General features: G+C 41.7%; 2 protein-coding genes across 6 annotated transcripts in view; both read left to right on the top strand.

Annotated features, from left to right (window-relative positions):
• Positions 1–11,803, top strand: part of Con (leucine rich repeat protein connectin) — a 358,673-nt gene extending 346,870 nt beyond the window's left edge. For all 5 annotated transcript variants that reach the window (XM_031987854.2, XM_031987823.2, XM_076365854.1 and 2 more), the window contains 3 exons: positions 6,157–6,342; positions 8,267–8,391; positions 11,555–11,803. In XM_031987854.2, coding sequence (XP_031843714.1) covers positions 6,157–6,342; positions 8,267–8,391; positions 11,555–11,803 — 560 coding nt within the window. The remainder of the gene's footprint in view (positions 1–6,156; positions 6,343–8,266; positions 8,392–11,554) is intronic.
• Positions 11,804–16,771: 4,968 nt separating this feature from the next.
• Positions 16,772–23,578, top strand: part of Rh50 (Rhesus blood group-associated glycoprotein Rh50) — a 51,243-nt gene continuing 44,436 nt past the window's right edge. Inside the window, exon 1 of the mRNA XM_031987959.2 lies at positions 16,772–16,921. The gene's annotated coding sequence lies outside the window, so the exon portion shown is untranslated. The remainder of the gene's footprint in view (positions 16,922–23,578) is intronic.

Below are 23,578 nucleotides of genomic sequence, written 5' to 3'. Positions count from 1 at the left end.
GATTCACCGGCTGGCATGAGAGTGCTTCCATCAAAATTCTCGTTTCCCTGACGCTTCTATGCCGTTGATTATTTAATTGTGTCCCCTCGTTAATGAATTATTTCTCCGCATATTTTCATCTTCTCTATATTTTCCCCTTCTTCTATTTTTCCTTGATTTCCTAGTTTTCTAGAATAGTTTTCCGAGACATCTCACTGATAAATATGCATTCCTATCTATTTATGTTTATTGTTTCTATCGAAGGTTCTCGGATATTTAGCATTCAGGGTGAATATTGATTTGTAACCTTCCATTTGATTAACCAATCAGTGTGGACTAGCATAACTATACGTTCGGCGAACACCGAATATCAATGGTATAGAATAGACTTTTGTGTAACGTCTGAAAAGAGTTATTTTGAAAAAGCGCGGGTTTACCCGCGGACAGGAGTATTTTCGGGTACAATGCCATTGAATCTTTCAGGGCCGTACTGGATCGAAAATAAAAATGGATCTTCAACGGAATTGACAGATGACGGGCGTCGGAGCACTATTGATTTTATCGCGCGTCAATCAAGGCGTAACCGTTAGACAATACAATCTAATTTCGCGCGAAGTATTCGTTAATAAATCCCACCGAAATCTGGCCAATTTCACTTGAAAACTGAAGCGAATATTCTTTCTTCTCCCAGTCAACTGTTCCGTATTTTTCCAATATTTTATCCCATCGCTTTCCCACTCTGTTTTCACACAATTTCGAATACTTAATCCTTTTGAAAATATAAAAAAAAACTCACTAACTCACACGTTCCTATTTCATATAACACATTGAATGCCGTGGGGGTAACCGGTGACCAACCAAATAGAATTACTATAGTTCACTCAATTAAACGATGATTATTTGAATACATTTCTACATTACAAATAATGCTACCCGATACGGTGACATTCAGCTAAATTACCGTACAGTAATATTCATGCAATTTAATCAAATGATTTAATATTATACTTCCATTCGCATTCCACGTGTTAAAATCATTTCAAAACTGCAAATGAACTAAGGAACAGTGTCAAAATCGATGCAAGTGGAACTTGCAACCCAGATTCCGTCCAGCCACTCCTATTTCCCGACCACCGTGTAGAAGAGTAAGAAGCTTTAAGCCCGACATACAACGATGTCTCGTGTCTTTCGGAGTGGCCAAGCTGTAGGACGCGAATTAACCAGATCCAGCCGCGCCGTGGGAACAATGAGAGCATGATAAATGGAGATTGAAGGGACAGGGACAGTTGTCTGTCTTGGCTCGTCTTTAGTCACCGCTCCTCCCCGTTATTATGAGCCATTATGAGCCTCAAAGCTGGAATATGGAGCGAGTTACTGTGTACGCGGCGCTCTCATTGTTTCCAGCGCCGCTTTAAAATAATTGCTAAGCGCCATTGTCCACGCAACAATCGCCACGCTCTCGTATCCATTACGCTTGTAAGGCGCGCGCGCGCGCGCGCAAGCCGTGGCGCGGGCCGGGTGTTGTCTTCCGCTAATCCTTCTCCACTGAATCGAAAATGAAACAACCGGCGTTATCTTTTCGGTGGGGAATCCGCGGCGAGCGAAGACGAGCTCATTGTCAGCGGTGAACACTTGGCGGAGTGCGCGTCGCGGTGCCGAAACGTTGAATCACGGTAATGCCTCGATTGTTGATCGGCACTATACATGATTTTCTTGCTTTTTGTGTTTCGTCTTATTGTCCTGTGAGAAGAAGAATGGTTATTGAATTTCAGCGAGGGTTAAATGATGATCTAGTAACCAGGTGCCACTGTACTTTTAATATTTTGTTCGTTTAGTTAGATTGTTTCTGTTAACATGTGTCGCGTATGAAAATGGTTGGATGTCGATGTTATAGAAGTTAAATTCGGTGAACTAGCGAAGCATTACTGTATGCTTAATATTTATTTCATTTCAACAGGACTTCCGTAGTATTTTTTTTATTTTTAATACTGTCCATGTTACATAGGATGAAGGAATAACGGTAATGAATATTAAGACCAAGTAGACTAACAAGGAAGCGTTCCTGCAAATCTCGCAGTCGAAAACCAGTTTTTCGCCAATTCCCCGACCTTTCATTGCTCAAATTTCCAACGATCCCGAGCGAACGATGCAATTTCCAAAGCTTGTCCGAAGACCGGCAGAATCGAGTGCAAAGGAACCCCCGTATCGACGCGATATCACATTTCCGCTGACAAAAGGCGGACCCCTTTCTCCCATCCCATCGCGTTCCGTCCCCTTGATCTCGGCCACGGGGACCATTACGTGTTGGTACCACTTTAATTGAACCGGCGCGCGGGGCGAGGTTAGATTTTCCGGAAAATTAGATACGGTCCGTGCGAAAATACCTCACGTGTAACCGGTGTCACCGCGGTGGGACCCAGAACGATCGCTCGCGGAAACGGACGGTTAAGGACCAACGAACGTCCCATCTCGGACATAGGACTCGTGCGATCCTCTTGTGTAATTCCTTTGTTTTGTAATGGTTGTAATATGTTAATGATGGCAGGAGAGACCGTTCTAGCAGAAAGATAGCTGAGAGAGGTTTTGTTTCGGATTTGCCAGTGGATTCACCCCTCAGGTTTTCCTAGCTGATCCTTCCTTAGATGAAAGGACGATTTAATGCAGAATTGCGGACAGTGTATACAGGGTGTGTCTAAAATCATGGTACCATCGGGAATAACATTATTCTGTGTGAAGAACTAAGTAGAAAATATGCATTAACATTCTGTAACGCTTTGTATTCGATAGTATCATTTCATAGAAAGCATTATTCAACAGAGTACTTATTACCTAATAGACATTGGTTAATATATTCGTTTGTAACTTACCATTAAGTTTCCTATAAGAAACTTAAATTCTTTATGTCCAAATTATTTTTACACATAGGTTTTTTTCCTGGATTCCACTACAATTTCGAACACGCTCCATATAGGAATATCCAGAAGATACACCGGAAACGTGAAAAACGTTAGGTTCGTTGTCGCAGCCCTTTTAATGAAAAATCGGCCATCGCGAAGAAAAAGGATCCCGGGGAAGGCGAGAAAATTCCCGTGTCGTCGATAGAGCCGTCCGAGTCTGAACTTCGAGCCGGAAACAACGTAACGGAAGTCGAGGCGAGACCGGCACAAAGAAGCCGTAGAAACACGGGAAAACTCGGAGAGCCGGTCTCGCGCGAGCTTTCGGCTACGTTCACTCGTATACGTGGCCACCCCGTCGTGACGACATGCGACACACCGCAATCGCATGAATTTCTGAGGGTCACCTGGGACGGGAAAGGGAAGGCGACGTGTTGACCCTGGCGCCACGGAATACATTATTAAACAATTAATTAAAATGGTCGCAACACGGGCCGGCGCGCAACGCGGCCATCGCGACAGTCCATCGAGCCTGTCGCTGTATTATTCAGCTGGAGACGGTTCAAACTCTTCGCTAGTCAGATTGGTTTTCTTTATTAAACAGTGGGAATCGGTGATGCTTTGATGTTTTTGCAGGATGTTCACTGAAGCATTGAAGCTTGTTTCTTTTTCTTTATACGTATCTTTTTAACCCTCTGTTATAGTCCAATGTAACTTTGAAGTTACACATTAATATGCTGGGTTAAATTGATTTATTTAATTTTTGACCGCAAAATGACGAATTATATTAAATAATTATACTTTTATACTCACAGGTGTAAACGTTCAACGTTATTGTAACTTCAAAGTTACATAATATATTCGTTTTAATAAAATTATTAAGGCTATTGAATACATTGTTAATCTGTATTCATAAAATGATATTTATGGATTTTATACTGCATACATTTTGTTATAGTCACGAACAAAAATTTGGCCCGTAGAGGGTTAACGCTAGACTTACAGACATTTATTGTGCAGTCCATTCTATCGCATTTAGAGAAATTGATATTCGTTTCGATTTTGGAAATCACAATCAACCAAAATTGACCCAAAGCAAATAATATTTATAAAAGTCAATAGGACTGAAATTGGCTCGTTTCGTGAATCTAGTGTTAATATTGTTACGTTTCGTAATTTCCTAAGTCCGCAAGGTTTTATTAATTTTTTCTTTATTTTTGGTTTGTGGAATATGGTTCTTGCTTGGTTCTGTAAAGTACGACGAACATTGTTTTTGTAGCTGTTGTTGGTAATATTCCGCACTAGATATTAAGAGCAGAATTCGCTACATACATTGTCAGATATAATATTAATTTCTCAGATGTCTGCAGACTTTAAGATGTAAGTGTGCATTCTCGTTTCTGAAACCGCCCCGGGCAGTTTCAAAGAAACAAGAACGATTAAAACAATTTCTAAAGCCACTACTTAACAGCCGTGTCTCATTAATCGGCAGAAAGCAGCTTGAGTTAGTAGGCTATTCGAGTTTTCAATTAATTCGCCAGCTTTCACTTTGCTGCGAAAGCTTGTCTCGAGTGGAGGGAGGATTGTTCGATCGCCGGGGCGAGAAGAAAGTCACGCTAAAAACCGTGAGAGATTTTAGTGGCGGCTGTGGCCGGCCAGAAGAAAAACGAAACCAGCCCGGTTTTCCGCGGACGTCTGCAAAATTCGCTGCTCGCTGAAAGGGCTCCGTATAAGTCTCCGGTTCGTGAAGCAGAATTAACCTGTAATTGAACCCTCTATCGGACCTTAGGATCGTAGACTCTCGCGCAGCACTTTCGTAATCGTAGATACTTTAGATGGAAAAACGAGTTACAACTAACGTACGTTCCTACCGTACGTTCCTACCGTCTTTCAAATCGTTGATCAAAATATTTGTAAATGTCTACAATTTACTAGATAATTGAATATTAATCCGTACCACATATGGTACATGCGAATTTTTGTAAGAAAATATTTCTAATGGATACATGGTCACGGATGTATGTTACAAACCATCGAAAACATAAAGAAACAATATCTAAATACATAAAAATTACCAAAAACCTGAATATAATTTACTGTTTTATTGAAAAAATCAATACAATTCATAAGCAAAATACAACCGAAGTTTCCGTGGCACGGAACGTGTTAAGTATTAAAATTACTCTTCACTGCTACGAATGTGAGTAGAATTTGAAATACTAAAATATTGCATATTTCTGTTATTAAAGATTGTCAATTTTGGTGTATCAATGAAAGATTGTTTTACACTTCAGAGGATAATACATAATAATAAATATTCGAAGTCAACGAATGATAGAATTAATTTTTTTTGAGATTTAATTTCTCAATCTTCAAGTTCACCCCTTTGCTCGCCCTAAAAAATCGCATCACGGTTTATTTCGCGTATATATATTTAACGACGCCGTCTGAAAGGAACACCCCCTTGATGTTCCATCCCCACCTCGCTCGACTTCATAATAAATATTTCCACGTTCCTCCGCGCGGTTAATGAACTCCGTCAGTGGTAGAACAACCCTTTCTAATCTTCAATTCAGTAAAAACTGCCCCTGTTTCTTCCCCTGTTTACGAAACCTCGCCTCCACCGCCATCATCCACCCTCGTAGTTATTCCCCATTTCCCTTTCTGCTCTCGTAGACCCGTGTACATTCGGGAATAGAATTTAAATACCTTAAACTATTATCTCTGGAATTAGCGCTCGGGAGTTCCGTTGCCCTCTACCGAGAGAATACCGCTTGAAGCATCAAATTCTTCGAACATCCCTCCAATTACTTAACTTTTTCAAATGGACATAAACAACTAGCTATTTCTCAGCTACACGATCCGACTAACTATATAAATATTCTTTCAATTACCGTTGTATAATTATTTTGTTCTTACTGCGAAGAAAGGTTGCTATTTACCAAATCAAGAACACTGTAAAATAGTTAGAAAACACTTTATTAAAATAATATTGAAACCATTGATACGATTCGAAGAATCGATCGATGCAGAATGAGAACAGAAATTATAAAGGTAATACTTTAAATCGAGAAGGACAAATCAATCGACGATAGAAATAATAAGAGAATAATGAAAAAAGTAATGCTCGAGTAAATCTGTGTATCCCCAGTAAAATGAAGTGAACGCTCATGTATTCACCCCGAGTACAATAATAGTCCCGAAAAAGTAGTAGGCAAACAGCAAACAAGAATCCCGTCCACAATGAACTTCGCCTGATCAAACATGGACCTTTTGGTTTCAGGCAACGAACTGATCTGCGACTGCAAGCTGGCATGGATATGGGGTCTAAGGAACGAGACGAAGAACACAAACCTGCGGGACGCGCTGGAGAAGCTCACTTGCTTCCTGGAGAGCAATAACGCATCGCAGAAGATCAACAACGTGGACCTCGAAAGGAACGAGGCTCTCGACATCGCGCAAAATCCAAGTGGGTCGCTCTGCTTACACGCTCGCCCCGAGTTTGTCCTGTCTCCTCGGCATCCGGGAGCCCGTTAAACTTTCTCGCCCATTGTTACGGGAAACGTCCGTCGCTGGAATTTCCGCGCCACCAAGCACTTTTCGCCATTCGGTGTTCCGGTTGACGAGCCGTGGCAAACGACTTCGCAATCGTATCTGTTCATCGGAAAGATTTTCGACGAGTTCATCGAGCTGCCCGAATTTTTTCGTTATCTCTCCGCGAATAGATTCTCCGTACGCGTCTTCTATAATCGATGGATCCTTTGGCATCTGAGTTTGTTGAGATTTATTGGTTCATTGATTTAGTTTTGATTTCAATAGTTTGTTACAAGTATGTAGCTTTGAGATATTTAGCTTTGGAATATTGAACTTTGAGATATTTGGCTTTGATATATTGGATTTTGAGATATTTAGCTTTGGAATATTGAACTTTTCAACATTTAACTTTGGAATATTTACTTTTTATGAGATATTACGTTAATGTTTAATATTTGCAAATCTTCCATATAGAAATGCTTAGAACTCCGGAATTTTTAATTTGTTATATGAGGATTACTCTGTTTAAATGTCGTGTCATAGAAATACTGGGGAACACTATAATATTTTTTTTTTATAATTTTTCAATCGAGGTGCGCTCTGTCATAAAGAAGCAGCAGCCACCTTTTACACGATGGATACGTTCACTTGGCCAAGTCGAGGAATTTGATTTAAAGAACGATTTAATTGTGCAGCGCGGGCGGCCATTCCCGTTACAATTTCTTTCAATCGTGGCAAATCCCACGGAAATATTAACGATCTGTAACTGCGCGGCGTAACGTAAATCATCGGTCCATTAAATTCGGTTTTCATTTGCCCCAACGTTTTCAACGGCGCGAGCCATTTACTATTATTACCGTGAACGGACATAAAAATTTGATATATATCGTGAGCGTTTTATTTCATAGTTAGCAGCATCGAGACCCGTCCCAGCCGCGCGACGACCAGCCATTATTTCGGGAAAATAAAATTTCGATTAAAATTTTATTAAAACTGTATCGCTGTAACACTCGATGGCACGGCTGAAGCGTGATATATGTGTGCTCCGTATAATGTATCTGTGTGCCGCGTAATTCGCGCACGCGGAAATACGAGGTAAAAGCACGAAATAAAATTGTTCCGTACGAAACTTTGTTTTCGAGGAAATTCGAGTCAATTACTCGATAAACGCGTGAACTTCTTGCAATTAGAACGAATGCCTGGCCAGCGCTGCGTTTTTGTAGTGAAGCTCTCGCTGCAACGGGAAATTTTCCATTTCCCGTCGTTATTATACTGGTTTCCAGAGTTACTAAATTATTCAACCATCATGGAATCGTCATCAATAGATCGTGAAAAGTTTGTACCAACTCTCCCCTCTAAACGTTACAAATATTTAGACTTCCCCTCGTCATTTTTATCGCAGCGAATTTCAGTATTGGAAAATGAAATCTTTTATCGTTCGACAATTTCCAAACGAGTCAACAACAATTCAAACATTGCGTTACATTTATACAGGCCGTTAAAAAATATTTGATCGTTCGCAGTGTCGGCGATTCTTTTTTAAATGACGGGCAACAAAGGGCAGGGCTTTTTCATTGTCCGTGATCGTTTCTTTACCGTTTATTTCCGGTTACGCGCGTCAACCCCGACCGAATAAAATCGGGGACATTTACTTCCATCTTTTTTACCGCGAAATAGAGGTTCGCGGTTCATTGGGGCAGCGACGAAATATTTTTCCGCGTCGCTATTGCGGCACGGTTCGAAGTTGCCGGCTTGTTCGACAATCGAATTGCGTTCGACGGAAAAGCAACAATTCGGATGCATTTTCGTGCGCCCTTTTAGATATGCGTTTTCGAGTGTTCGGTTCGATGTTGTTACAGAGGAATATCTTGCCGAGAACTTCAGAGGCGGGAACATCGGGGACGCCGGCGCTTACTTGAACGACGAGAACGAGGGCGACGACGGATACGAGGATTCCTCGTCGAATTCCGATTTTCAGCCAAAGGTATGCCACGTATAGAACGTTCACCTTATATCTGTATTTTCCTTTCCTCGAGTCGGGATCCATTTCGATTCGACACTCCCGAGTTCTTTCGGGTTTTCGTGGCATGTACATTCCATTCGGAAACTTCCAATGAAATATTAAGTTTACTCCGATTCGATTACCTATCAGCACAAAATTGGCGCCATTTAAAACGTGGCCGTAAAAGATTCTAATTCATGGAAAAAAGTTAATCATATTGAATTTAACCCTTGCACTCGGAAGACGACTCTCAGTCACCACTTGATTCGATGTCGATTCGGTATAACTATAAAATCTGATTTTTAATGTTGAACTTAGTATAATATTTTGATACGTGAAATATTGGAATAAAACACCTTCCTTCCTCAATGTACTTGTAATTTCCTTTCGAGTTAGTTTCAAGGAACATCGCCTTCGCCTCGTCAAAATGTTAAACATTTCTAGTGAGAAATTTCTGAGTGCAAGGAGTTAATGTGGTTTAATAAGGTTCAATTTATTCCCATTCATGAACAAACATTAATCTTACTGTTAAGTCTGATGCGGTTTGATCAATAGAATTTATTATACAAAATTGAGTTGAGCCTTTTTGCTTTTCTTTATGCAACGTTAGGAGCTAGTTAATTATGTTAGATTTAATAAGAAGTTCAAAGATATACAGGAAAGTTTGATAAAGATTTTAATGATTCAAAACATCGTCGCCCATAAGATTATCTAAAACGTCTAATCATAAAGACTTAAAATCCCCATTAAAAATAACCAAACATTCCCGTTCGATCAGCAAGAAAATTGTGCGTAAGATCCGATAAATTCAAAGCGGAAGAATCGCCGAAGATCCAGAATACCACGTTCGAATTTCTTATCACGAACCTGGGCCATCTTCCTCGCTCCCTTTCCCCGTCGACGTGCCCCGAATTTCGCGGAGACATTTTTTATTTAAAACGGTCCCCGGACGGTCGCCGAGATAAGCCGGACGACCGTGACAATTTTTTGAAGATAAACCTGGGAAAACAATAAAAAAGATGGGTTAAACGAGCGCGGAGGACAATTTAAGGAAAAACTCGTTCGCGCTGGATAGAAGGATTTAAACAGTTTTTTCTCTGTTTTGTTTTTTGTTGGTTTCGGTTTGTTCTGTAACAAAGATTTATGGTCACAATGACGCTCGAACGATGCGAGTTTAGCAGCCTATCAAATAAATTTGCTTAACATCCGCAACTGGCGAGTATATCTGTTTTTATATACAATTAACGGGACGCAGCGCGAACAAGTTCGGTCGGATTCGTTTGGTTTGTTTTTTTTTCAATTATGCTTGAAATAAAGCGTCCGCCATAACTCAAACCAATCGCGAGCCATTTTCATCGTTTTGACAAGTGCAGAATCGATTTTGAAGAAGCGTTCGTGATAGTTCCAGTTTTTCTTCTCCCTTTATTTTTTTTTCCTTTTTTTTTTTGTTTTTCGCTCGTATGGACGAGGTGTCGATGATTTATAGGCGAGCAGCAGAGGGTTCAGGGTTATTCTAAATAATAGCAAATTTATCTCCATTGTTTCGTTTGGAATATCGAGTTCGGGTGTTTTATTTCTTCGGTCTGCAAGATGCGAGGTTCGAAGGAAATTGGATTGGTCGAAACGTCCTGTGGCATTTTTTTCCGGAAAATTTCAATGTTCCTCTTAATTAAATTACATTTGATTAGACAAATTTAGTGGACAAGGTATTTGTTTATGGAAATTTGTGATAATAATGTTTAACGATGTTTATCGATGTGGTGGAAAGATCGAAAGATTTATACAAACTGGATTACGAGCAACAACAATCTGTTTTATCTCGAAACTCGTATATTCATTGTTTTCAATGAACCAACTCAATAACTATGAAGTGTAATGTCAGTCCATTTATTCGTATCAGAGCGTTCAGTGTATAACTCTCTTTGAAGGATAGATCGGTGATCAAATGGTTTGATGGGTATATATAGCCCCTCAATGGCCTTGAACAAGCAATTTGTCTCCATTGTGGTGGAACACAGGCCAGATATTGTCAAATAACATCTCTCGATCATCGAGTTTCCACTCAAATATCCAAACACTGGTCTAATAGAGTGCGGCTACCGCGAGTATTTAACATGCACCAGAGAGATATAGAAAATATCAATTTGAACGCGCTTCAGTGGGTTGTTTAAACCAATTTCATTCGATCAACGCTTTTGTCGCAATAATTGGGCTGCATTTCAAATTTTGTTTTTAATTCGCTCGTACCACGACAGTTTATTGTTTCGAACAATGGGAATTTTATTTTCGTTGATACAAGTAACTCTGTAACCGAATTTAATCCTTTCGCAGACAATGGGAATATTGTTAAAGCTTTTACGCTTAAAACTGTTTACATACATTTTTAAAGCTTCGATTATTTCATTTTCGTCGAAGATTCAAAATCCCCCAGACGTCCTCGATTTGATTGATCGTATATAAATTTATTAGTATATCAAAGCGTCGAAAATGTGATTGAAAGCGCGGAATTAAATTGTTCGACATTCCAATCGAAGCAATTGCATGCTTCGCAACGTCAAAGGTAACGCGGTAACCCCGTCTGAAGCGCGAGAATTGACCCTCAGTTTTTTTAATCGGTTTAAATTCGATTGTGCTTTGACGTATCATTTTCCGGTTTTGTTTGGAAACATTTGAAAATGATTAAAATCATGGTTCCATATGATACAGCATTACAAACCGTTGTATCAAAAGCTGATAAAATATTACAAATAATTCTAAGAAAAATCGATAAAACATCAATAGATCTAATAAAAATTGATAAATCATTATAAACATCTCTAACCCAAATTGACACAATATTAGAACTAACTCTCTAACAAAACACTACCAATACTCCTCCCAGAAATTGACAAACTATTAGTACCGATTGAATGAAGAATTGCAAAAATCGCAAAGGATTCAAGCCAGAACAAATCCACATCACAAATACATAAAATCGGGCAATCCGCCCTTTGAAAACGGAAGCCGAACCGCTCAGACGCGAAATTCTGTAGCCCCCGGCCACAGAAACGCTCCCCGATTGATCGGTCGACCATAATCTCGCGAGCGGTCGGCCTCGATCCCCAATTAACCATCAGTTCGCCGTCGGGCGGTGTCTCTGTTGCAGGTCCAGGTGATAGAAGGTAAATCGATGCAGGTGAAGAACCTGTTCGAGCTGAAAATCGAGGAGCTGCCTTGCCCGAAGCCCACCAGGGAGGATCTAATGGCCTCAGAACAGCCGTCGAGTCGCCACGAAAACGCTCCCGTGGGATCGTCCGGCTCCATCTGGTTCTCGTCCGCGTCGCGGCCGATCCATCCCGAGCTGCCCGTCCTGGTGTACTCGTTGGTCCTGCTTCTGTCGGTCCTCTTCACGTAGAATCGGCTACGCAAGCCGGACTACCCACTAAGCAGATCAGAAGGACGGCCCACGGACGAGGACGAGTACGAGGAAGACGAGGGGGTGGAGGAGGATAGGGAGGAGGATGAGGATGACGACGATCGTTACCGGTATCCCGGAACGCGAGCATAAAATCGAACCCGGACCGGTGCACGGTATCTGTGTGTGTGTGTGTGTGTGTGTGTGTGTGTGTACAAGAGCGTGTACATCTGTTTCTCCGCGTATGCGTGTGTGTATGGTTACGGTATGCATGTGTGAGACCTGCGTACGCACGCAAGTGCGTGTGTATGTAGTAAGCGTTAATCGTCGCGTTGCGTTCTCAGCCAATAGACTAACCCGTTGACCGATCCGCGGGAGGGTCCGACGCGCAATTAGCGTTGTCCTCTGACCTAGAACAAGAGAAAAATCTAAAAGAACTAAGGAAACCTATATGCATAGCGTTATGCATAAAAAATCCTCCAAAGAAAAACATGGTAGAAGGGACTTAATGCATAGCGTTAAGCATCGAGCATCCTCCTGAGAATAAAGATAGACCCAAGGAAACAAAAGGACTCTCAAGGTGTACGATGCTAAGCATCTATCGTCCTATAAGCGACGACGGGAAACCGAACAAACTATGATAAAGCAACGGAACCTTCGAAATGCATAGCGTTACGCTTCTCATCGTCCTCTACCCAACTCCTTTGCTGTCCTTCGCGAAGAACACGCCAAGGCGACGCGACAGATCGTTGAAAGAAGGAATCTAGAACGCAGTCACGATCGAATCAACCTGACGCTCGCCAGTGCGCGTCATCATACTCTAACTGTTCCGCCCGGAAGAACCCGAGTTGATCCTGGGTTCGCCCGGAGGGGAGCGAGCCAGCTATAGCTCTCGACCTGGCATTCCGCGAGGCGAACACTCGCCAATACGCGTCGCCGGTTTTCTTTCTCGCGGCGAGGATGCTCGGTGTCGTGCGCGCGTCGCGTCGATTCGTCCATCGGGGATCGATGGATCCTCCGCAACTGGCGACGATCTTTCGATCAGGCCGCGCACGCTCAGGATCGACGGATCGAGGACACCTGCACCGCCGACGCGCGGAGAGATTCGGAAAGGATATCGGGCCGAGGACGGGCACGCTGTCTGAATACCTTGAACGAACGTTCGGATTCCATTTCCGTGGCGGATCGTTATCGCCGCACGTTTGTAGGACGCTCGCGACGTGTACTCGATAGGCGACGCTTTCTCCTTTTCGAGGCTTCGCGTTTGTTTCTTTGGGACCCGTGGGGCTTTGGTCGATCGTTTATCCCTGTTTGCATGTGACGGGGCATCTGGGTATCTTATTCTCCTTTTATTCCTTCTTAACTCGTTTTTTATATGTATAGAGATGTGTATAATTATTGGAATAATTGAGGATGGATTTCCGTTTATTGTTCCTTAGATACCGTGCCATTTAGCGTCTGGCTATCTTCTTTATCTGATCCTGTATTCTTTGAGGTCTATTTTCTTAAATATATTTCACTCTTCGTTCGATTTACAGATGCTGTTAGTTACCACATTAGATTTTTCTTTTATTTAGATACCATGGGAATTAGGTGCTTCCTAGTCATCTTTTCTCATTCCATCGAAACGTAAATGTTACGTAATTACTATCTTTGTTTCATTCTTTAGACGCCCAAGTTAGCGCTTTTTTCATTTTCTCATTCTATCGATATAAAAATGCTACATAACCGCAATATCATCTTCTCTCATTTTCTCTCCGTATTAATATGCAAATATTTCATTGTGATTATAATAATTGATACATTGGATTCCTGCTGTTTCTCTAGGCACGCGAGTTGAGTGTTTCCTGGTTACTACAGCCATCCTTTCCGTACCGGAAACACTCCGGAACTCATCCATGTCGCGTCCACGACCGAACCTGTCGGAGTTTCTGCGGACCGTTCACGGTGCACGTGTGTGCGCGGTAGCACAAGGTTTTTCGCGAGTTCGTGGCAATTCCTCGGCGCGTATCAGTCCTCGCGAGGCTCACCCGTTCTCCGTGGAAACAAAGTTTCGCCGATCGGGGGACGATCCCACGCGAAGCTTAGTCAATTCCCCGTGCAATCGCGCTGCTTTTATCGTCGGTGAGATATCGTCTCGGATCGCGCGGCGGGAAAGTTTCTCGGATCGGAACCCGGGCAAGTCTTCGATCGCCGAACTCATGGCCGCGACAACCGACACCCGCTAAAATATCTTATTTTCACTTACTTTCGTTTATTTAAATACGTCGCGCGCGGAAATGAACGTTGGAAACGTTAACGAACGTTAAAAGGAAAGGTGAGGCGAGGTAAAAATTTTTATGTAAACTTTCATGGAAATTTGCGAAGAAATAAATTCACGATTTAATTATCGGTAAACCGTGGATTTTAATATTTTCAAATTTCCAATATTCCGACTGCCGGTAATTCTTTTATTTATATTTTTGTATAAAATTCTCGGAACGGTTGATCCAATTTCAATAATTGCCTCGATTCGTTTAACTAGTTAGAGATATTGCACGAGGCCTAGTCGAAAAATTTGGAAAATCATATTTTCCGTTTCCCACGGAGCGGGAAATTCGGCAACAATTTTCTCGCGTAAGATAGACACGGGGGATGCCATATTAGCAAAGTTCGTGAAATTTAATAAAATTATTGAAACGCGATTCCCCGTAGCCAGCGGGCAGAGAGAGAGAGAGAGAGAGAGAGAGAGAGAGAGAGAGAGGGAGTCGAAAACGAATTTCGAAATTTCGACGTTGAACAGAAATGTCATTCTCGCGACGATTGTATCGAGCTTGTCCAACGTAGCTGAAAAATCGGAGGAAATATTATTATATCGTTCATTTTGCCGCGTTCTATGCGAGTTGCCCGTTAAGCGGGTAAACGTTCGCAGTCTAATTATCGCAAATATGGACCATTGTTACGTTATTGTACGCGTTTATAGGTTCGGCGATAGTCGACAAGGTTCAACGTTTTGTTCCGCGGTAATATTCACGGCCGAGAAGGTTTATTCGTTTGCGAGCGGAGCGGAAGCCTGCCCGGAATGTAATTCGATACAGTTGCCGTGAAATTGTGGAGTATGTTGAACGAAAGGGGTAAATAACGAAGCGAAAGGGGTTGGAGCGGAAGGAATCCGGTCACCCGGGGACACCGAGAAACCCCTCCCAGCATTCCGTGTCTTATGTGACCTGAGCGAACGCTTTCTTTATCTCCTAGACAGGTCAATGATAAGGCCAGTCATAAGTTTCAGAGATTATAGAAGTTTCCCCCCCCCCTTATCTTGATTCAGAAGAATAATGCAGGATGTTCCATCTTGCTCTATTACTAGGAAGAAATTTCTGCTCCTGGTTTTTTGGCGGAATTTCGGTAGCGTAACCACTCTCACGAAGTTCGTGTAAAATATTGTTCCACTAAAGTTTTCTACTATGTCATATACAGTTATTTATATTCGATCTTTATCTTGGGACAAGATAGGGAATCATTATTACTGCAATAAAATTGTTCATTCTATCTCACAGTTGCAAATGTACGCACAAAACTACGCACACGAAGGGAAGTAAACTTTGTTAGTGTAAATTCCAAGCATAGTCGTAAACAGTGTAGAAGATAGGCCGAAGAAGGAAGGGAGAAAAGTGCATAAAGAAATTCACCGGTGATCACTGCAAATTTAAAGAAATATTCTTTTTGTCGAATTTTTAAGATTGCTGTCCGTTACAGTGTAACGATAAGCAATTGTCATGTCGGAATGAAACAAATTCGACATACGAGAGTTAAGAACAATGGAGGGGGCTGAAATAAAAGATCGTGAAATATGCAAGGGGTGAAAAAGGTATCCGGAAACTTATCCCGGAAATAGTCAGCCAATCGAGTTCCGTTACGAGCGACCATCCCGCCCGGCGAGACGTCTGCGACGATTCGAATTCCTAGGGAGTGGTCCTCCGACTTTGCCCTCTTCCCAGCCAAACAACCCTCGAATCAACCGACGGTATCAAGAGTTCCGCGTGCGCGAACGACACACGCCGCATCCAATGAATAAATTAGCACGGTCTCGGATTCAAAGGCCGGCTAGCAGGACCCAGTCCTCGTTCCTCTCTCCTTTCAGCCCGCTGCCGTTTCCTCGCCCCTATCGAGTCTCCTTCAGTGAGCGAGAAAATGCGTCTTTAACACTTCGTCTACCGGAGAATATTAAACACTCCCTTAGAAATTAACAATTGCCAGCTGAAGGTTTCTTAATTTTCAAACGGTTACGGCTGTTAGAACTATAGAAATTTAGCGAGTCACCTCGGAAAACGTAATTTGGTAGTTCTTTTTGATATTGTTATTTAATCCTTTTCACAGGACTTTGGGAAATATTACAAATTCTTCATTTGCCTAGTTAAATTGCATAATTTGTAAGTACTAGAGAAGTAGAACTGTTAGATGTAATGATTAACTATAAACATTTTGAAATTAACCTTCAACTATAAATATTAGAATATTATAAAATTTCATCGAAAAGATTCAATATTCATCGGAAGGTTAACAGAAGATTTTTAATCGGCTTTTTCATTGCCACAGTCATTGCGGAGGTTATTTATAGTCTTCCGGTAGGGAAAGCGTTAATCGCGGTGCTAATTGAACGTCAGACAATCGAAAGGTTGCGAAAAGAGTCGCGGCAGCGTGTATGCAACTAAAAGCACGGCGGTGAACGGGAAAGGCGGTGGCGGGAGGAAGCAAGACAAGAGAATCAGTTCGACAGGGATCGAGAAGCGATCCGTGTGTCGGCGAAGCTTCGCCTCGCATCTCTTGCAATATAGACAACGATCGGCGTGTTTTTTTAATATTATGCAACCCGTTTGGTTCCGCTTGACACCTTCAGTGCCATCCCGTCGACGTTAATTTAATATTAGCTAGTAGTGGTTAGCTCTTACTCCTGGCAGCGTCATCGTTCGAGGACGCTTCTCGCAAGGAGCCGCGCTTTTCGTAAGTGACTGCGACGCGAGCGCGCGTGTTCATTGGAAGTGATGCTCGTCTGCGAGTGATCTTTAATCCTTTCGATTTATATCGTTGCTTCTGCACCGACGTGCTCGAAGTTTGCCGAGGAACCGAAGGAAGTATCCGGTGAGTTGGATCCTCGATTCCCTGATAGATCGAGGTGTTTGAATCCGATGTTTGTCAAATTGATCAGTTGATCGTTGAAAGATGATTGATTTCGGGTTATCTAAATTTCATAGTTCAGCGTGCTTTATAACCAAACAATAATATAGAAAAATATAACTTTGCTAAAATACGAAGGAAATATGAATAATGAATTATTGAAAAAAATATTATGTCTCTGTACGCCTCTATTAAGCTTTAATTCCAAACGAAAGTTAAATAACGCAATTCTACAGTCTCGATTTTCTAAAATGTATCGAAAAACTAGATGTATGGTACCAATTTGAGTTTTAGACGCTTACGACTAGGGAAGGTAGCGTTTCAGGTCGCTAAATCACCGATAGTCCCTTTTTCCGGTGAATCGGCGGTCTCTGGAGTGCTTACTCGATTCATTAATTGCCGCGCGATCGAACAATGCCGTTCCAAACGCGTAACCAATAACCAAAGCCTCGGCTAATCCGTAGAAATCGTTGGAACCGGCGAGCGGTTGTATCAGTTTAAATCCGTTGTTCGATCGGGTGAGTTCAGCACAGAAGCGTCATTCTTCTTTCGCTGATGGTAACTTCACATTGGCCGCATTACCCTTTGACGGTCGACTAATTGGCCGCGCATTACACGGGCTCGCCGGATCGACGCTGCTCAATCAGCTTTCGGCCCGGCGCTGCTCGACTTTGCGAATGTCGATTAATCGACCTAGCTGCCGAACGACGCGACCAGCCGCTTCAAAAGCGGAGAAGGCTCGATCGGGGTCGGAAATCGTTACACTGGCCGGGTAAAAATTTAATGGCACCCAAAAATTTAATGTATTCGAGTCCACAATGGATCACGGTTGAAATTTTCGCGAGCGTCTGACGGACAGCCTTTTGACGCTGGTCAGGGTTTCATGCAAATATACATTTTTCATGAGTAGTTTAAACAAATTCCACTCAAACGACAGTTTTATTCGTTTGTTCACTTAGTGCTTCAATTTAGAATTGTCAGATTTCATTTGATTCTACTACAATATCAACGTAACTTAATTTCACGTGAAAAGGACAAGATCTACCTAAAATTAATATTTCACTATATACAATAAAACTCCGTATCGAATTCGATTTTAACCGAAATGATTACAATAGATCAATTTTCAATCTACCGATTACCATGCGACTAATTTCATCAGTCATTCCACGATAGCAGAACGATTTCCATAAGAGAGACCACGCATCCCTCTGCAAGATTCATAGAGAGTGTTCAACCGTGAATCACAGGAATCGCTATCGCGGTTGAATAACAAACCTCATATCACTCGGTGTCACGAAACTCGGGACAAAGGGAGTCCAGGATCCACGGGAACCGGCCGTGACTTCGGTATCCTCGGAAGTGGAGCCGTTTTCGAGCACGGCCTTCGAAATATCCTCTTAAAAACAACGAACCTGAAATTACGAAACACTGCCGAGGGCTCCTTCGAGTAATACGTTAGCCGATATTGCCCGAGATCACGAAAACGAAGGGTTAAAGGAACATATAGACCCGGCGCGGCTGGAACACGAGAACCACTTCCACGAAGCGTGCGCTGCGTGACCAAATATGCCTATATAAGTTAATCCAACGGATCGTCTCTGTTCGACTGTAATTCGACTAGTTTCGACTATAATTTCGTGGGATCGTGACGAGGATCGTGGGCAACACGCACGGGGGAGAACACTAAAAAGAAACACTGCGTCCGTTCTCAGTTTCTTCCTGTTTTCCGTTCGACTACCCCCCGCCGCCATGTTTTGTAACTTTTAACCCTCGCGCCACAAGGAACGCGGAAAACTTGGAAACTATCTCTAGACTGATGTTAATTGAACAGACTGAAATCTTCGTGAAAACGTTCGATAAAATCGTACTCCGTAAGGATAAGGCTGATGTAAATTAGATCGTCCAGCGGAGATCTTTTTTAGCCGAGTTTACAATCGTTTACGAGCCGTTGGGATCATTTCTACGTGACTTTTTATACTTTTCTACGTGACTACTTTTTGTACCCTCCACGTGGCCGATTTTATTCGTTCTTTGCACTTCTCGGGATATCTCGACGTCTGCGATATCAACCATGATTCATCTATAATATAATATAATATAGCTAATCTATAATGTAACTTATTTAATACTTACGGGAAACGAAACAATTCCAAGCATAACGTACGCAGTGCATATCAATACTTCACTGTCACTATATGCTAGCGTTTAATTAATTAAGCTTCGCGACTCAGTCCATAAAAAAAGGGGAAAATGTTTTTGAAATATACGAAAGGCCTGTAGCTACTGAACCATCATTTTAGAGGATACCAGGGGTGCAAAGGATTAAATCAACTGATCCTGTTGATTCATTGCAAATAATACATTGAAACGATCAGACGCCGAACGGACGATGACGGTGTCGTTTCGTCCGCGTTCGGTGGCGCGAGGGTTAATCGAACGAGAGAAACGAGGAGGTGATGATTCGCATCACGTCGAAAGACTGTCCCTGATAACGGCCCCAAGCGACAACCCGTTTGCCCAACGCGCGCTCGCGCACACGAGAAAGTAAAGGAAATAACGACATTGGAAATGAAGAGGAAAAAGAGAGTAATAGGAAAAATTATCGATAATGTTGAAATTGTTTGTCATAGTATATGCGTTATCATATATAGTATCGCGATATATAGTATATGAATGGTCGGACTGCAAAATGACGTAAACCGGGAGACGATATGGGGTAAGTTGATGGAGAAGTCGGTCCGAGCTGACGACGGTGGCGCGATCGACAGCCGCGAAACGATGCTCGACGATTCGAGCAGCTTCCGAGTTGAGTCGCGTTAGCCGGCACAAGCGCCGATGCACCGTTTTTTTCTACTCTGCTCTAGTCGCAGTATTCTAATTAGCCGCGGACGCGGAGCACCGCGCGAATCTGGTAACCTCGACAAGCGGTTCTGCGTGAGAAAGAAAATCTACAAAGAAAAAGATGTGTAATTATTTTCCTGTAATTTTGTGAAGAATTATTTAGGATTCGTGGGGCATGAACTGGTTTGTTTGTAGACAGCAGTCTGTTGTCCTGATTACGTGATCATTTATCATTCTTTTTATCGAGAGTCTGAGAAGATTTTTCTAATTGTCAATTTGAACCTAGTTTAATGATCGTTCTAACGAGATAATTATAATTATAATTATAATATAATTCTAACATAATTCTAATATTTATAATTGAATTCTAAGTGATTGTAAAGATTCTCTATTTCATAGGGATCGTTTTCTAACAGAAGTTTCCTAGTTTGGTCTAAAGGCTGAGGAACCTTGGCAGAAGGTTCGATTCAAGGGAAAAGTGTACAGCAAGGTACCTCGATCATTGTTTCCCCGTTTATCAATTCAAATAACGCACGTTTCGAAGTCGGGAACACGAAACCGAAATTGTTCAGCCGAAGTTTCCTGACGAAGGATCAGTGGCCGGGCAAGCGCTCTGAATCATTTCGCCATTCCAAGTTCCGTTGGAAACCCGCCCGAGGGGTGAACGATTCGCGCGGCGTCCCGGGTTGCTTTAGCCTAAAAAGAAAACTTTTCTTCTCATCGTGATTGTTCTTCGTCGACTTCGTCGTACTTCGTCATCCACGCGTCCATCACGATGGCATTTTGTGGCACGACGTCTGTTGTCAATCGAGACGCGCGCACGCGTACATCAAGGAAACAAAATGGGGGACAAAAGAATACGGGGAACCGCCTAGGATAGAGAGAGAGAACAAAAGATTCAAAGAAATAACAAACTGAAACGAAAGAGTAACTTGGAATAATCGAAACGAACGCGAACAATTAACCTCTTAACTGAGGACGATGAAATGACTCTTGAATCAAATTTTGTTTCATTTCTGCGCGTTCTATCAAATTTGTCAAATATAAAATTTCAATTCCGCATGATTCATTCGATCGAATCATAATGTTCACATTAGTATAAACCGTATAATATTGAACTAATTAAAATGTACCATTACACGATTGTTCGCTACGTTACTTTCATTCGTCGAACGTTGCAGGTTTATCGATGCTCACGTCGGCAGAACGCGCAGTTAGAATGTTAAGAGGAAACGTATTTATTAGGATACAGCGTATGCTAAGTTATTCATTCCTCAGTGATCGCAAGACAAAAAGAAAAGAAACCAAAGGAATAAAATCATAGGAAAGAGCACGAATTCGAGGAGAGATTTAAAGAGAACGAGAAGAAACGCACTCTGGACTGGTCTCCCGCGACGCGCGTCTGCAACGCGTGGTTTCTCTCTCTCTGATTTCGTGAATCCACGCGTTCTATGGACGTTCGAAGTTTTTTCAATGATTCTCGAGCATTAGGATATTCTAACATAAGGAATAGTGTTAAGTACAACTAACGAATCTCTCTGTCTCCCACCCTCTCTCTCTATCTATCTCTGTCTCTCTCTCTTTCACTCACTTACTCACTAACTGACTCACAAAAACACACACATACACAAACAAAAAAAAAATATACGATTGAATGGCGAAAAAAAATGATAATAAGAGAACAGACATATTTACAATTCACGTAACCGACACACATTCGGATCCACTGGAAACTAGGTAAGCTCGTAGGTACCAAAGATAAGGAAAGTTCGGTGTTAGTCGTTAGGAAGCTCATAAACATGTTTCATGATCCGCGCCTGATCACAACAATTTAATTGTTAATGCTCGCCGCCGGTTAATTAAACGGACGAGTTTCGCGAACGACGAAACGAGCGTCGAAAGATGTCCGCCGGCATTGTCCGAGGGATCGAATCCGTGTAACTTCTATTCATGTTCGTATCACGAATGCGTGCTGTGCTCCACTTTACTTTCGTAACATGTACGTTGTTTTTTTCATCTATCTCTCTTTCTCTCTCTTTCTTTTTTTCTCTCTCTTTCTCTCTCTCTCTCTCTCTCTCTCTCTCTCTCTCTCTCTCTCTCTCTCTCTCTCTCTCTCTCTCTCTGTCTGTTTCTCTTTTTCTCCCTGTTTTTTGTTCTTTTTCTTCTCTTTTCGTGTACGGTTTCAGCCACTCGTTTCGTTTCGGGCTGCGTTACGCTCGTGTGATTCGTTCTTCCTCCTCGCGTGCTCGGGAAACGCTCGCGGGACACGCCGTTCCGTGATTTCCTTTTTCGATTTTTCTCTCGCGCGAAATTTCACTTCGTCGTTGTTTCGACACCTTTTCGGGGACTTTGAACAACGGACGTAATGGTGATATGGGCTTCGTTAAAATGGAGTTAACGCGCGGAGATAATATTGATTTGTTTTTGACGCCTTCGTAGCTGAAAATTCATTGACGAATGATTTTTTGGTGGTTATGAACTGTGTTCATTAGGAATGATTTCTCGATGACATTTCGAGGTAAACGTGTCAGAGAGTTCTGCGAATGAGTCGTTCGCTTGTTGAACTGATTAACTGCAGAAAATGGAAAACAGAACAATTCGATGGGACGTCAGAAGTGAAGTATGAATAAAGTGTAAAACTGAAGTTTGGAAATGTTGGGAAAATGTAACTGGTGGTTTTGATTTGTGAATAATCTAGATATATCCGTCACTTGACGTTCGTTTGTCATTTGTAGAGTTAATAATTAGTTCAACAAAGTCTGCGGTCGGTCTCGTTGCGACGAACATACATTTACTTTCTAAAAAGGGAAATATAAAAAGGTAAAAATCGTTTTCCGCTGCATCTTAACTCCATTTTACGGGAGCATGTCACAATGGTGTCCGCTGGTCACGTGTCACACGCGTATGTATGTATGTATGTACATGTATATGTATGTATGCTCATCCGTTCTTGAGGACACGACGGTTCTTTTTTCTGTACGATTTATCGTTTTTAAGCTACGAACGTAAGACCGCTACCATCTAAGTTTAAGGTTTCATAAAACTACTTATGGATTTACTGTCAAGCTGTAATATGTATTATATGTTCTTTTGTAAGATCTAACAATAAATAAATAAATCGTCGAGGAAAACGGAGACACGGAGAGTGTTCTTTTGTCAGTTCGTCCTGTGGAACCATTTTAGTCCTATCCCATGTAGTTCCCTTCGCTCGTGATTAGTAAATATAAAAAGCACATGGGAGAATTCGAAGATCATTGTATCGAATGAATATTGTTACTTTACTATATTAACTGCTTCAAAATGGCTTTCGTCAAAGTTATTTCTATTTAAATACTTGAATACTATTCAAATAATACCTATATCAAACACAAGTGCACATTCTACAATTATTAAAGGACGCATCTATAGCTACATAATAAAAAGAAGAAGAAAAATTTTAGTACATTCAGTTCACAGAAATATTACGATGCAAATGGTATTGTGAAACACACTCAAAAGATGAAAGAAATGAACCATTTCAAAGGATTAAACTAAACCACAGATTTCACTTAATCATTCCAAAAGCTATTGCAATATTCGCGACAATAGGTGTACTCAACTCCATTATAAACGTACACAATGACGCCAATACAATTTCAGAATTCCATAAAATTACCACTTCGCGACGTAAACATCAATATTCGATTTTAGTTTCGATGGTATATTTTTCCACTGATTTTAGTCAATCGTCAATCATCGTCGACGGGGTTGTAGATTCGAAAATAGTCGGCGTTGTTT

This window comes from Nomia melanderi, chromosome 3 (genome assembly GCF_051020985.1).
Source record: "Nomia melanderi isolate GNS246 chromosome 3, iyNomMela1, whole genome shotgun sequence".
Lineage (NCBI taxonomy): Eukaryota > Metazoa > Arthropoda > Insecta > Hymenoptera > Halictidae > Nomia > Nomia melanderi.
This window is presented reverse-complemented; position numbering and strand designations above follow the sequence as displayed.